Source organism: Xyrauchen texanus, chromosome 27 (assembly GCF_025860055.1).
Source record: "Xyrauchen texanus isolate HMW12.3.18 chromosome 27, RBS_HiC_50CHRs, whole genome shotgun sequence".
Classification (NCBI taxonomy): Eukaryota; Metazoa; Chordata; class Actinopteri; order Cypriniformes; family Catostomidae; genus Xyrauchen; species Xyrauchen texanus.
This window is the reverse complement of record NC_068302.1, coordinates 12,381,911-12,395,713: the sequence shown is the minus strand read 5'-3', so window position 1 is coordinate 12,395,713 and position 13,803 is coordinate 12,381,911. Positions and strand designations below refer to the sequence as shown.

General features: G+C 39.1%; 1 protein-coding gene across 2 annotated transcripts in view; it reads right to left on the bottom strand.

Moving 5' to 3' along the window:
• Positions 1-1,005: 1,005 nt before the first annotated feature.
• LOC127620898 (disintegrin and metalloproteinase domain-containing protein 9-like) overlaps positions 1,006-13,803 on the bottom strand; it is a 47,884-nt gene continuing 35,086 nt past the window's right edge. The window contains exons 22-24 of one of the 2 annotated variants that reach the window (XM_052094242.1): positions 10,930-10,959; positions 9,060-9,130; positions 1,006-2,473 (exon numbers count right to left, since the gene is read on the bottom strand). In XM_052094242.1, the coding sequence (XP_051950202.1) occupies positions 2,413-2,473; positions 9,060-9,130; positions 10,930-10,959 (162 nt within the window). In that variant the 3' untranslated portion in view covers positions 1,006-2,412. The remainder of the gene's footprint in view (positions 2,474-9,059; positions 9,131-10,929; positions 10,960-13,803) is intronic. The other variant, XM_052094243.1, reaches the window with a different exon arrangement.

The window sequence follows — 13,803 nt, the reverse complement described above, 5'->3', positions numbered from 1 at the left end:
CACTCATTAATTAAATGAATCACGGCTGACGGTGAATACTATATTTCTACAATGGCATCTGAAACTGTGAACTATTGATTTTAAGTGATGCTGCATCCAAGCCGCTATGTGTTAGTGTAAGTCCAAGATGAAACTAAGACAAAAGTTACCGAGTGCACCTTTAAGAAATTCTAATTAAAGCCATCAATATTCGTGTGCAGCTTTTATTTAAAATATGGTTTGTTAAATTTACAAGCAATTTCTAAATGGAAATTGTTTTAAGTAAACCCCACAATCTTTTTTCTTTTTTCAGTGTGTTCTGGTTAGGGGTTTATTCTAAAAAGAAAAATTTCAATAATGATAATTTAATTTCAGCCTAAAGTGTGATGTCGATTTTTAATAAGAGAATCCCTGATTTTTAATCATCTGTCTCAATGCAAAATATTCTTAACCAGACTCCAAAGACCATTAATGGTTTTAATATGGACTTAACATTGTGCAATTCAAACGTCTATGAAAAAAAATCTACATTGCGCAGTGACCCCAGAGAGATCATTTATTAATGCAATGAATTTTCACATGAGATTCTTCGACTAGTGGACACTGTAGAAGTACACTCCTGCCAATTGTTTGTTTTTAATGGGGTCAAATTGACCCCAAACAGTAGCTCAAATTCCTGAAATTTGCATGTATACTTTGTGGCAAAATGGAGGAATATAGGCTGTAGACCTCAGTTTTGACCCCATTAAAACATACAGCAGTAATAATATTTGTCTAATAGGTTTTGTTGAGGTCAGAAGGAACATATTAAAAGAAAAAATAAGAAGCTAATTTAGAAATTACTGTGGTTATTTTTACATCATTGGACTTTTTAGGACCCCAGACACAGACAGTACAGTCCATCTCAACTGACCATGATGGTTAAAAATTCAATATAAGATGGGAGCACTGTGCTATCGAGAGAGAAGTTTTTCTTCTGCCCCTTTTTTGGCAGTATTTCACATTGCATGTCTAGATGTCAACAAATGCACTTTACAGCATATTTAAAAACATACCAGTGATTTTTATTTTCATATGCAAAACCAAAATCATCACAAACACGCAAAAGGTTTAGCCAAAGACAACTGAGTCTATCCTTGATTTGTAAAACATCAACTGCTATCAGCTGCTTCACCTGTAACTTACATGAATGGAAATGCAGTGCAAGAAGGGGAAAATCTATCATTCATTCAATCGTACACATTAATATTACACAGTGATGTAAAATAATACTCATTATTATCAGACATGTACTGTACTGTATGGCACTTGGCTGAGTTTGCTATGGTGGTCAGCAGAGGCATGTCACAACTGGTTGTGTGCTTAAGGGTGCATGACTTGACACATATACTGAACTATACACATCTATATCAAATAATGCTCATCTCATGGATATTTGTCTTTCACAAGTAAATGAATCATGCAGACACAATTTTATTTTTTAAACCTTTTAGGAAGTAAGTAACTTGGTATTTATGGCATAGTATGTGATATCATGCATAAAGTCATGTAGCCCTTTAAATCGACAGGAGAAATGCTTCAACTTTTTTTATTTCAATGTTAAGAGTTTTCTGTATTTAAAAAAGAAAAGAAAAGTATTCATATGTTTACCTGACTTTTTGCCTTAAAGGAGAAAGAATATCACTTGGCAAATAAAGTAAAAAATAGATTTTCTCAAAACGTTACATATAAATAAAAGTAGGCTATGTAAAAATAAAAAACAACTATGCATAAATGGTAAAATTATAGATTTAAATCACTCTGTTAAGAAGCAACAAAATTCAATTTAAAATGTTTTTGTGTCTTTTCTCTAATAAAGCAAAGCACTGCAGAATTAGAAAACCTGAATGCAAGTTATTATGTTACACAGTGCACAAAGAATGATTTGTAGTTACCAAGGGCCATTTAGATACTGTGAGTAACTTGATAAAGATGTAATTTCTTAGGGATACCTAGTACAGTAAATTATAGCATTTTTCCATTTGTCATTTACACTTAACAACTTTTTTCCCCCCCTGGAGAACCATGTTTGATTTCTATAAAACAGTGAATATTACCGAAGTGCAATCAGTCGCAGTGGTCCTATATAGCACATAAAAATCTGAACACAATTAGTATATCAGTCTGTTGCCAATTACATCTTTTGTTTGATCAGAGACAGATGGGAGCTGTTTGATTGCTAACAAGTTCTCTTGCTCCCACCCTGAACTCTGTGATGTATTGCTAGTGGAGGTTCTTTGCACAACAGTGACTGTCCCTTTGTTTGATTGACAGTTGACAGTTGTACAGACCGACGGGGAAATAAGTGGGGAGTGTGCGACCACCTGATTCCTCCTCGACTCCACCCATTGCACATTTACACAAGACCCATCCATCGTCCATCTCACATGTGTGTTATACTGGGGGGGCAGGCGCTGGTCTTTGAGGCATGAGTTGTTGGGTTGGAGCAGGTGGTCTTTGGAGAGAACAGAGAAAAGGAGAAAAATCAGGACTAGGAGCAGATTTAAGGCCTTTAAAAAGTACTAACTAGATTTGACATTTGATGTTTCCCTAAAAGCACTGGAATTAGTTGGATTTTGTTTAAAATTAGAATCTAAAAAAAAAAAAAGGTTATTATAGGGGCAATTGTTAGTCTAAAAATAAGTTTTAACCCAAAATAAATGAATAGTACTTTTGGTAAATTGTTTAAAATGATGTATACACACATGAGATGAAGACTCTGGTCTAATTAGTTGCTCCCTTATGACTCAGTACACTTGACATTGCATTTATTAACACATATGGTTTGGGGGGTGCCTTCTTACACAACCTAGTTGAAACCTCTCTACAATAAAGACAATATTCTAATATTGGCTATGGTGTTTGAGCCCAGCCTGTTTTGTCACCAAACTGTCTGCTACTGTCTGTCTGCTGGTGCACAAACACCATTTCCTCAGAAGTTCTTCCTTAAAGACAGGATCATCTGCGTCTAGAAGCCCTCTACCCTTCGCCGTTGATATACACGAATCAGTGGGCTGAATCTTCAAGGCAACAAGAAGACTCTTCGCTCCCCTGCAGTGCTTTGGTGAACATCACTCCACCTCGCTGTTTGACGCGTCGCTGGTGAACGGGCCTCAGCATCCTGGTTCCCTGCAGTGCTTCGCAGGTGTTGTGTATTCTTACAAAGCAATTGTATATTGTGTGAAATATAAATAAAAATAAATATTTATTTATATATCTAAAAGAGTCGCTTATGTGTTCACGTCTTTATAAAGATGTCGTTCCGTAAGTGTTACTTGTGCGAGAGGCAAATCCCACCGTCAAATCAGCATGAGAGCAGCACTTACTGTCTGGGCCGCTCCCATGCAGAGACAGCTCTCATGGAGACAGACTGTCCTCACTGTGAGGGCATGAGTCACAAGACGCTTCGCTCAATAATCACCCCCAAGGATGATCCGTCCTAACGTGCCCTCCCACCAGCCTCTTCTGTGATACCCGAGGATTCACACGAGGAGGCAAGGAGGGGCCACAAGGTCAAGCAGGATGAATTTGAGGTGGTCCTCATGCCGGCAAATGCCCCGCAAGCCCCTCAATCTTCACGAGGCGCATCTTTATGCTATGTGCTAGATGAGCTCCAGCAATCTGAAAAAGCATGCAGCCTTGTCTCATTCAGCGGATATGATGCTAGGGATGATTATAACGATGTCATGTCTCTCGTTGCATCAGAGGAGTGGTCAGATGATGAGGCTGCTGCCCCTCGCCCAAGCAAGGGCGAGGAGCGTGCTTGCACCACTGACAACAGGTAGATGCTCCGCGTCCTTTCCAAGGGCGGATGAAGAGCTTAACCTCGAGTGGTCTCCCCTAGAGGAACCGGAACAGTCTTGCCTCGATGAATGGTTCCTGCAGTCCACAAATCTGCCTCATTCTTCCCGAAGTTCATAACGAACTGTCCAAGTCCTGGTGTGCGGCCTTCTCAGCAGGCTCGTGCAGTGACGCCATCTTCTCTAATGTGGATGACAGGGAATAGAACAGAAATGCCCAACTACCCCCTGTGAAGGAGGCGGTAACGGCACACCTCTGCCCAGCAAGTAACAGGGCATGGAAATCACCCCCATATATCCTTCCAAGCCGTGTTGACAAATGTCCGCACTGGCTGGAGAAGCTTACTCAGTGGCGGGCCAAGCTTGTTCAGCACTCCACGCAATGAAGCCAAGCTCCTCAAGCAAATGGACGAGCAAAGCTTTGATCCAGAGACTTTCAAAGAGCTCCGCATTGCTACAGACTTAGCACTGCGTGCCACGAAAGTCTGGCATGTTTAGCGTTCCTGTGGTAAATTCAGTTGATTAGACATGATATGGAAAGGCACACACACACCTGTCTATATAAGGTAACTATATAAGTTAACAGTGCATGTCAGAGCACAAGCCAAGCCATGAAGTCCAAGGAATTGTCTGTAGACCTCTGAGACAGGATTGTATTGAGGCACAGATCTAGGGAAGGGTACAGAAAAATTTCTGCAGCATTGGAGGTCCCAATGAGCACAGTGCCCTCCATCATCTGTAAATGGAAGAAATTTGGAACCACCAGGACTCTTCCATGAGCTGGCTGCCCGGCCAAACTGAGTGATCGGGGCAGAAGGGCCTTAGTCAGGGAGGTGACCAAGAGCCCGATGGTCACTCTGACAGAGCTCCAGCGTTTCTCTGTGGAGAGTGGAGAACCTTCCAGAAGAAAAACCATCTCTGCAGCACTCCACCAATCAGGCCTGTATGGTAGAGTGGCCAGATGGAAGCCACTCCTCAGTAAAAGGACAGCCCACCTGAAGGACTCTTAGACCATGAGAAACAAAATTATCTGGTCTGATGAAACAAATATTGAACTATTTGGCCTGAATGGTAAGCGTATTGTCTGGAGGAAACCAGGCACCGCTTATCACCTGGCCAATACCATCCCTACAGTGAAGCATGGTGGTGGCAGCATCATGCTGTGGGGATGTTTTTCAACGGCAGGAACTGGGAGACTAGTCAGGATCGAGGGAAAGATGAATGCAGCAATGTACAGATACATCCTTGATGAAAACCTGCTCCAGAGCGCTCTGGACCTCAGACTGGGGCGAAGGTTCATCTTCCAAAAGGACAACGACCCCCAAGCACACAGACAAGATAACAAAGGACTGGCTATGGGGACAACTCTGTGAATGTCCTTGAGTGGCCCAGCAAGAGCCCAGACTTGAACCTGATTGAACATCTCTGGAGAGATCTGAAAATGGCTGTGCACCGACGCTCCCCATCCAACCTGATGGAGCTTGAGAGGTCCTGCAAAGAAGAATGGGAGAAACTGCCAAAAACTAGGTGTGCCAAGCTTGTAGCATCATATTCAAAAAGACTTGAGGCTGTAATTGTTGCCAAAGGTGCTTAAAGTATTGAGCAAAGGCTGTGAATACTTATGTACATGTGATAGTTTATCGTTTTTTATTTTTAATACATTTGCAAAGATTTCAAACAAACTTCTTTCAAGTTGTCATTATGGGGAATTGTTTGTAGAATTTTGAGGAAAATAATGAATTTAATCCATTTTGGAATAAGGCTGTAACATAACAAAATGTGGAAAAAGTGAAGCGCTGTGAATACTTTCCAGATGCACTGTAGCTGCTGGCTATCTTTCTGAGAGCTTTTCATTCCAATATTGTGAATCACCACATTTTGATTTGTTCGGACAACACAACAGTTGTGGAATATATATGTTGCCATGACATGCTGGCCCACGTATGGCCGGCGAAACGCAAGTGTGCCTGATTCACTCTTTCATATGCAAAGTCCAAGAGGACAAGGAAAAGATTGTATTGGTTGCGCCAAAATGGCTCAACCAGCCATGGTTTCCGGAAATGATAGAGATGCTGTACAGCTCTCCATGGGAAATACAGCTCAGGAGGGATCTCCTCTCTCAGGTTCAAGACACAATCTGGCATCCCCAGCTCAAGCTCTGGAACCTGCATATGTGTCCCCTGAATGGAGAATGCTAAACATGCCAGAACTGACGTGTTCAGTCATGAACACCATTTTACAGGCCATCCACGAGATGCCTCTACGCACTAAAATGGAAGGTGTTCGCTGATTGGGGTCTCTCACACAGCAAGGACCCAGAAAACTGCCCCATACAAGAAATTCTCATATTTCTTCAAGAGCGATTAGACGCAGGACTCACTCCGTCAATGCTCAAAGTGTATGTGGTGACTATATCTGCGTATCACGCACATGAAGCCGGCGTCACTATATGCAAGCATGATTTAATCAAAGTTCCTTAAAGAAGCAAGATGATTAAACCCACCTCGGCCGACTCTAGTCTCAAGTTGGGACTTAACTTTAGTCCTAAAAGCACTCGCAGGGCCCCCCCTTCGAGCCTTTGGACTGTTGATTTGTGCATGCTCTTTGTTAAGACTGCAGTACTGATGGCTCTGGCCTCAGTAATACGGGCCGTGACCTGCATGCACTATCAATCGACAATGCATGTCTGGAGTTTGGCCCTGGTCTTTTAAAAGCCAAAAGCCACAACTCAGAAAAGGCTATTTGATCCTAACCATGACCTTCAGGCTGCAGGTGGTTCACTTTCAGGCCTTCTTCCCTCCTCCATTTAATTTGGATGAGGAAGAAAGATTGCATTTGTTATGCCCTGTGTGGGCGTTACACGAATACGCTGAGCATATACGCCAGTTCAGACTGTCTGATCAGCTCTTTATATGATATGGAGGATGCACAAAAGGAATGTCCATCTCCAAGCATAGACTTTCTCACTGGATTGTTGATGGAATTGCCCTGGCTTATGAGTCACAGGGTAAGACTTGCCCAATTGGTGTTAATGCACACTCAACTAGAGGCATGGCCTCCTCATGGGCATGGATGAATGGTGTATCCTTACAAAACATACGTTTTGCAGCAGGATGGTCTTCTCATAACATATTCGCAAGGTTTTACAACCTAGACGTAACATCGCTTTCTTCACAAGTCCTCCCTGTTTAAAGCGCTTGCTATTTCATTGGCCAAATATGTATATTTATGCTCCTCACTTTAAGGACGAGCTCCCCATTTTTTACACATCCGCCTGCATTTCCATCCATTGTAATTTACCACAAGCACTTAAATTATAAATAACTCCCTTTCCGACTGGTTCCGTGAGGGTCACTCACTGCGGCATACTCATGTCGATAGCCATCCCACGAGACTGCGGAGCCATGCTTCCTTTCTGGGAAGTTATGTCGTGTGCATAATGGATTCTGTTCCCCATATGCAATAATAAATGCGTTGTCAAGTGCACTGAGTTGTAAGGCAACGTCTCAGTTACATACATAACCCCGGTTCCCTGAGACGAAGGGAACAAGACATTGCGAACGCTAGCCGCACTACAAGACTCAGAGTTCTTGAGGTATGAGTGATGCACTCCTTGTTCTCAGTAAGAAATTCTCAGGAAATGGTGTTTGTGCAGCTGCTTTTATAGCGGACAGCTTCACAACAGGCAGGGCTCAAAAATCATAGCCAATATTAGAATATTGCCATTATTTTAAAGGGGTTTCAACTAGGTCATGGAAGAAGGCACTTCCCAAATGCGTCAATAAACACAATGTCTCGTTCCCTTTGTCTCAAGGAACCGAGGATATGTATGTAACTGAGACACTTTTATTCTACATGGATTGTATTCACTACCTTATAGTGGCTGCTGTGTTGAGATGAATAATTTGTGACAAATACACCTGTGAATAGGGTAATTCTACTATGCCAATGGTAACTGAAAACATTTGCTGGTGCATGATGCTGCATTCACGCCAATTGCTTTCAGTCTAGATTTCAAGACAATTGCTGTGTTGCCCAGTGAAACATAAAAAAATAAAAAATTACTTTGCGCACCCTTAAAGCTGAAAAGTGTAATTTCCGAAAATACCACCAAAAATAAACATTTGTTTTCAAAACAGATTTCTAAGGCTACATCCCTATTAATACGGATACATTTTCCAAAAGTTGCTCATCCACACTAAAACATATTAAATCCCCTTACTGCGTATGTGAAAAATCGCCGCTAAATGTACGGACTGAACCGCAATCATCCTGTTTTCCGACTTCGGATGGCAATTCCGAGTAAATTTCCTGTCGCCTTTGAAGGAATGCAATGTGAAGGTTGTACAAAGTACCATTTATCTTTAACAATGCTATCAAAGTGAATAACAGGCACAACAATGGTGCTACAACATGGGCTGCCATCTTCATTGTTTTGGGTTAAATGGATCACATGACTGTGTCATCTTTTTGTGGATGGAGGCCAAAACAGAGAAAAAGATGCATTTTCAATTCAAACAAAAAGATATTAGGGTGGATGTGGCCTAAATATCCCCCCCCTCCCCTCCCCTCTGCTGTTGATCGAACAAACAAACAGTCCTGCCCCAACTCACACCATTGGTTGAGTCAATGTTATTATGTCAAAATGGAAGGGCTGGGCTTTAAACAAATCAGAGGAATTTTAATAGTGCCACAGAGACAGTTTTTACCGTTTGTGAGAGTTATCTGCATATTAAGCTGGGATCAGAGAAGATATTTTAACAAAGTTACAAATGTAATCTTTAATGATAATAAAAATATGGTTTTAAATATTCCATCATGCATAGATGAAGGTTTTTTCAGTTTAGCTTCAACTCGATGTGTTAAAAGCATCACCCAAAAATGAAAATTCCAAACGTGACCACCAAAAGTTACCAAATGTGATGACGTCAAACATGTGCCCAAATCAAATATGGCGATTACAGTGCAGGTTTAAGGTCATGACGCTTGTTCAAGATAATTTAATGTTATTTACATCTGTAAATTCAGTCTCTTCATCACACAAAGTAATTTTTTTTTGTTGTTTTTAAGCTTGACAGTCACTAATCATGTTCATTATGGTAAAAAAAAAAAATCCTTTTATGGCAAAGAATTGGGGTGAGTAAATACAAAATTTTCATTTTGGAGTGAACTGTTCTTTTAAACAAAAGAGAGGAATCTGAATGTGGCATACAGCATGGAGGAACCACTGTAAATTGTTACCGTGCAAGCGGAGGTGGTGGTGGTCTGGTGGCATAAGATGGCACAGAAGCAGATTTATTAGTTCGAACCATCTGCAAAGAGACACACACAAGGTCTTGTTACTAACGCACAAATGAAGGCATTATAGGTAAATTATATCAAATTACAATCACTTTCTTAATTACAATTAGATTAATTAAACTTGGTCAATCACAGGAAGAGCAATCATTATAAGACTTAAATGATTCCATGCTCTGATCTGGGCTTGTTAAAGCAAGCTTCTATAGCAGCACATATTCTCTCAAATTGTCTATGGTGCTATCATCATTTGAGCACAAAACTTCAAGAGGTCCTCGCTGCAGCCTGTAGCACGATGACGTAGCTGAATGGTCCAATACGTACTGGACGCTGTTACGCTTTGTTGTGGGGACTTATTTAAAGACTTCCCGCCAGGCTATGTTGGAGATGGAAGGAAAGGAATCCTTCGTGCCTTTTACTCGACCAAAGACTTTGAACGTTACTGCTCAGCAGACTGCTTCATCTGTGACGGCAATCACTATAGCCCAAAGGACAACTATTTATAAATATAAATGGACACTTTAGTGACAAGCGCTTGATCTGACTGCTGTGTTCAGTTTGTATATTAAACTTAAAATCAGTTGTTGTTTTTAATGTACGTACATGTCACTTGTCATAAATGGTCACTTTAGTGACAAGCGCTTAATCTGACTGCTTTAATCAGTTTGTATATGAAACTTAAAATCTGTTTTTTTTTTTTTTTAAATGTACGTACATGTCCTGCTACGGAAGAGGATTAGGGCCAAGCAATAATAAAAAAAATAAAGCCATCTCGAGATTAAAGTCATTATAATGCGAGATTAAACTCGTTAAATTTCGAGAAAAAAGTCGAAATACAATCTTGAGAATAAACTCATTAAATATCGAGAATAAAGTCATTATAATGCGAGATTAAACTCCTTAAATGTCGAGAAAAAAGTCTAAATACAATCTTGAGAATAAACTCATTAAATATCGAGAATAAAGTCGTTGTGTTTCGAGAAAAAACTCGTTAAGTTTAATCTCGCATTATAATGACTTTAATCTCGAGATGGTTTTATTTTTGCTTGGCCCTAATCCTCTTCCGTATCCTGCAGACACTGAAATAAAAATAAAAATATATACTTGTGGTGACAACATGATATTAATCCATCAAATTTAGGTTTAAAATCATGCGATTTAAAATGTTGTAAAATGAACTATCCAGTACGTATTGGACCATCCAGCTATGTCATCGTGCTACAGGCTGCAGCGAGGGGTGTCTCCAAAACTTGGTCATCACAAACGTAATTTTTTTTCTCAAATTTAAACCAAATGCAAAAAAGCAGATGATAATTTTATGCTAAATTTTTTTAGGGGTCTAATAAGCTTTTATGTCATCTATTATGGATATCAATATTACATAATTTCAGATAATCTTTACAGTAAATTAGAGCATCACTCATATGATTCAGCTGTAAAGGAAACAATTGCACTAAAGTCAAAGGGTAGTAGTACTGTTAAAGTGTTAGTCAAATCATGATTAGTACAGTAGTAAATTAGAGAGATTATTATTATAGCGACATGCTACAAAGTGTACTACAAAACCCCTCTACAGAGTGTGCATGTACAGTATGTGAATGCTTGGAAATTTGTGAGGTGGTTCTTACTTTGACAGTACCAGAGGGGTTTTGTTGTAAAGGAAACCATCCCTCTTTCAAAAGACAAAGTGTATGGATAAAAAGAAAAGTTAGGGAAAGTGCAGATTAGAGGGGATTGTATAAGCAGCAGCAGTAGAAAAGACCCAGAATACAAATGAAAAGCCCTCTACAATATACAGTATGCAGTCATTTACCTCCTCTGGTGGCAATAACTGAGCCTGGTGCTTTATTATAGAAGAGAAAAAGAAAGGAACCTGGTCATTTTCTTTATACCATCAGAAATACTATCTTTTACAGACCAAATATCTTAATTTCTCCAAGTTTATTAACGGTATATTGCTATATAGTTTGTATACTGTGCGTACAAAAGTCTCACAGTCTCTATTGACCGATATGCAGTGTGTACTGTTGTACGATCTACAATGTACTGTGATGCAGTTGTCCCAATGTGTATACCACAATAAACTACAATATCAAATTACATATTGGGTGATTCTTCATATAAAATAAATAATTTCTTAATAAAAATTCTACAATTTATTGCATCACTTGTATTTCTTCAACCTGTCTATGTTCTGCCAGTAGTATAGATGTGTTCCCCTGTCATTTTTCATTTCTATACTAAATATAAAACAAACATTTGGGGAAATTATTTATGCTCTAAAATGCCTGGAGTGATGCTAATGATGGGAAATAGCAAATCTTTGTTATTAAAAATGTACAGGCTTTACTAATAAATACCTGAGAGTAACTGTCATGATTTTAACACTTTTTAGTTATTAACTGTGGAAGGGATGTTAAAATGTGTGGTTGGGGACAAGCCCAGAAAATAGAAATTCCCCAAATTGAAGATTCACCCATATACTTAAATAACCAGATTTAAAGGAATATTCTGGGTTCAGTACAAGTTGAGCTCAATCGACAGCATTTGTGGCATAATGTTGATTACCACACAAATGTATTTTGACTCGTCCCTCCTTTTCTTTAAAACAAAAAGCCAAAATCTTGGTTCCAGTGAGGCACTTACAAAGGAAGTGAATGGGGGCCAACCTGTATACATTAAAATACTCACTGTTTCAAAATTATAGCCACAAGATGTAAACAATATGCATGTTAACATGATTTTAGTGTGATAAAAAAATCACATACTATTCTGTGTAAAGTTAAGGTCAATTTTACATCTTCGTTGCCATGATGACGTAATGTCAACAAACCCTAAAACGACTGTAAAAATGACGATTTAAACAACTTTACACCTCAAATAATACATTTAACTGAGGAATTCATTCAAATGCTATATAAAATTAGAAGCTTCACATGTCTGTCTTTAAACCCTCCAAAAATTGGCCCCATTCACTTCCATTGTAAGTGCCTCACTGTAACCTAGATTTTTACCCTTTTTTTTAAAGCAACACTATGTACATTTTGACAATCTAGCAGTTGAAGCATAAAACTACAAGTTACTTGCGGAGGAACCTTGTTTTGGTTTTTACGTGTGTTGGGCTTCAACTTACATGTGATCACCTTATCAGAGCGAATGTCACTTACAACAGCAAAATTCGCCCCCTCCCCTCAATAACACACCATTGGTTGTTTATTATATAATAAATAAATAACAAAAGGAAGAAAAAGACAGATATCTGAAAATATGTCTTATAAGCAGGTAAGACGCATATCTTCCGATGTTGTTTTGACCTGCATAAAAGTAAAAAAATTTCCATCGTCCTCAAAAATGAAATTGAAAGTACTGCAATGTCACAATCCATAATAAATTGCCCTATTAGAGTGGCTAATGCCACGAACTACCGTGCTAAGAGAGCTACCAGGCTAACTACCGGTCCAATAAAATATCTTACCTGTCCAGCAAGAGGTTCAACTCTCTGTGTCGGTTTTAATTAAATCCTTTAAGATCTCAGAGTTGTCGCCACCTCTGAAAACCCAATCTGATGTTGCTTCGTGTTTTATTACAGGCTCTGTCGCTTTCCCTTTGTGCTTTCAGACTCTTCTTGGTTTGAGGTTTCTTTATTTTTAAAACGGTTGATTGCCCAGAGGGTTGCCTTTTTGAAAGATCCATGGTCAATGTCACTCATTTGTTGTGGCTACAAGCTTTCAGCTTCACGCTACTAACACACCTATCACCGCACCTACATGAGCTGTAATAGATGGACTTTATTTTCTTTATTTACGGACATGACACAAACACGCACAGACAAATGATGGAAGTATGCAATTTCCTGCCAAATCCATCCCTACATCTCTAAAATATTAATAATTATTATAGGCTTACCATAGTGAATAAGGGTAAAATCATGGCTTGGAAGATGGTTTGTTGGTGTACTTGCTCATTAATGAAATTTTTCTAATTTCTAACAAAAAAAAATCTTACAGTGTGTAGCTTTAAGAAAAGGATGTCAAAATATTTTTTGGGGTAATCAACATTATGCCACAAATTATGTTGGTTGAGCTTAAATTTTATTGAACCCGGAATATTCCTTTAACATCTTTTTTTCTAGTCTTTTTCTTGGAGCCATTTATGAATTGTTTGTTTCAAGAATCGATCAAACTGGCATTTTAATGGTTAGTGGGGAAGGTTTAAAATCTGTTTTCCCTCTTTACACAACAATCTAAAAATGTTTTGTAAATGTGAATAGTGGGGGCTTTTGCAGTTATGTTATGCAAATAGCACAGGCGCATGTTATGCAAATCATCTAATAATTAAAGTTACAGCAATATACAGTGAGGAAAATAAGTATTTGAACACCCTGCTATTTTGCAAGTTCTCCCACTTAGAAATCATGGAGGGGTCTGAAATTGTCATCGTAGGTGCATGTCCACTGTGAGAGACATAATCTAAAAAAAAAAATCCAGAAATCACAATGTATGATTTTTTAACTATTTATTTGTATGATACAGCTGCAAATAAGTATTTGAACACCTGAGGAAAGCAATGTTAATATTTGGTACAGTAGCCTTTGTTTGCAATTACAGAGGTCAAACGTTTCCTGTAGTTTTTCACCAGGTTTGCACACACTGCAGGAGGGATTTTGGCCCACTCCTCCACACAGATC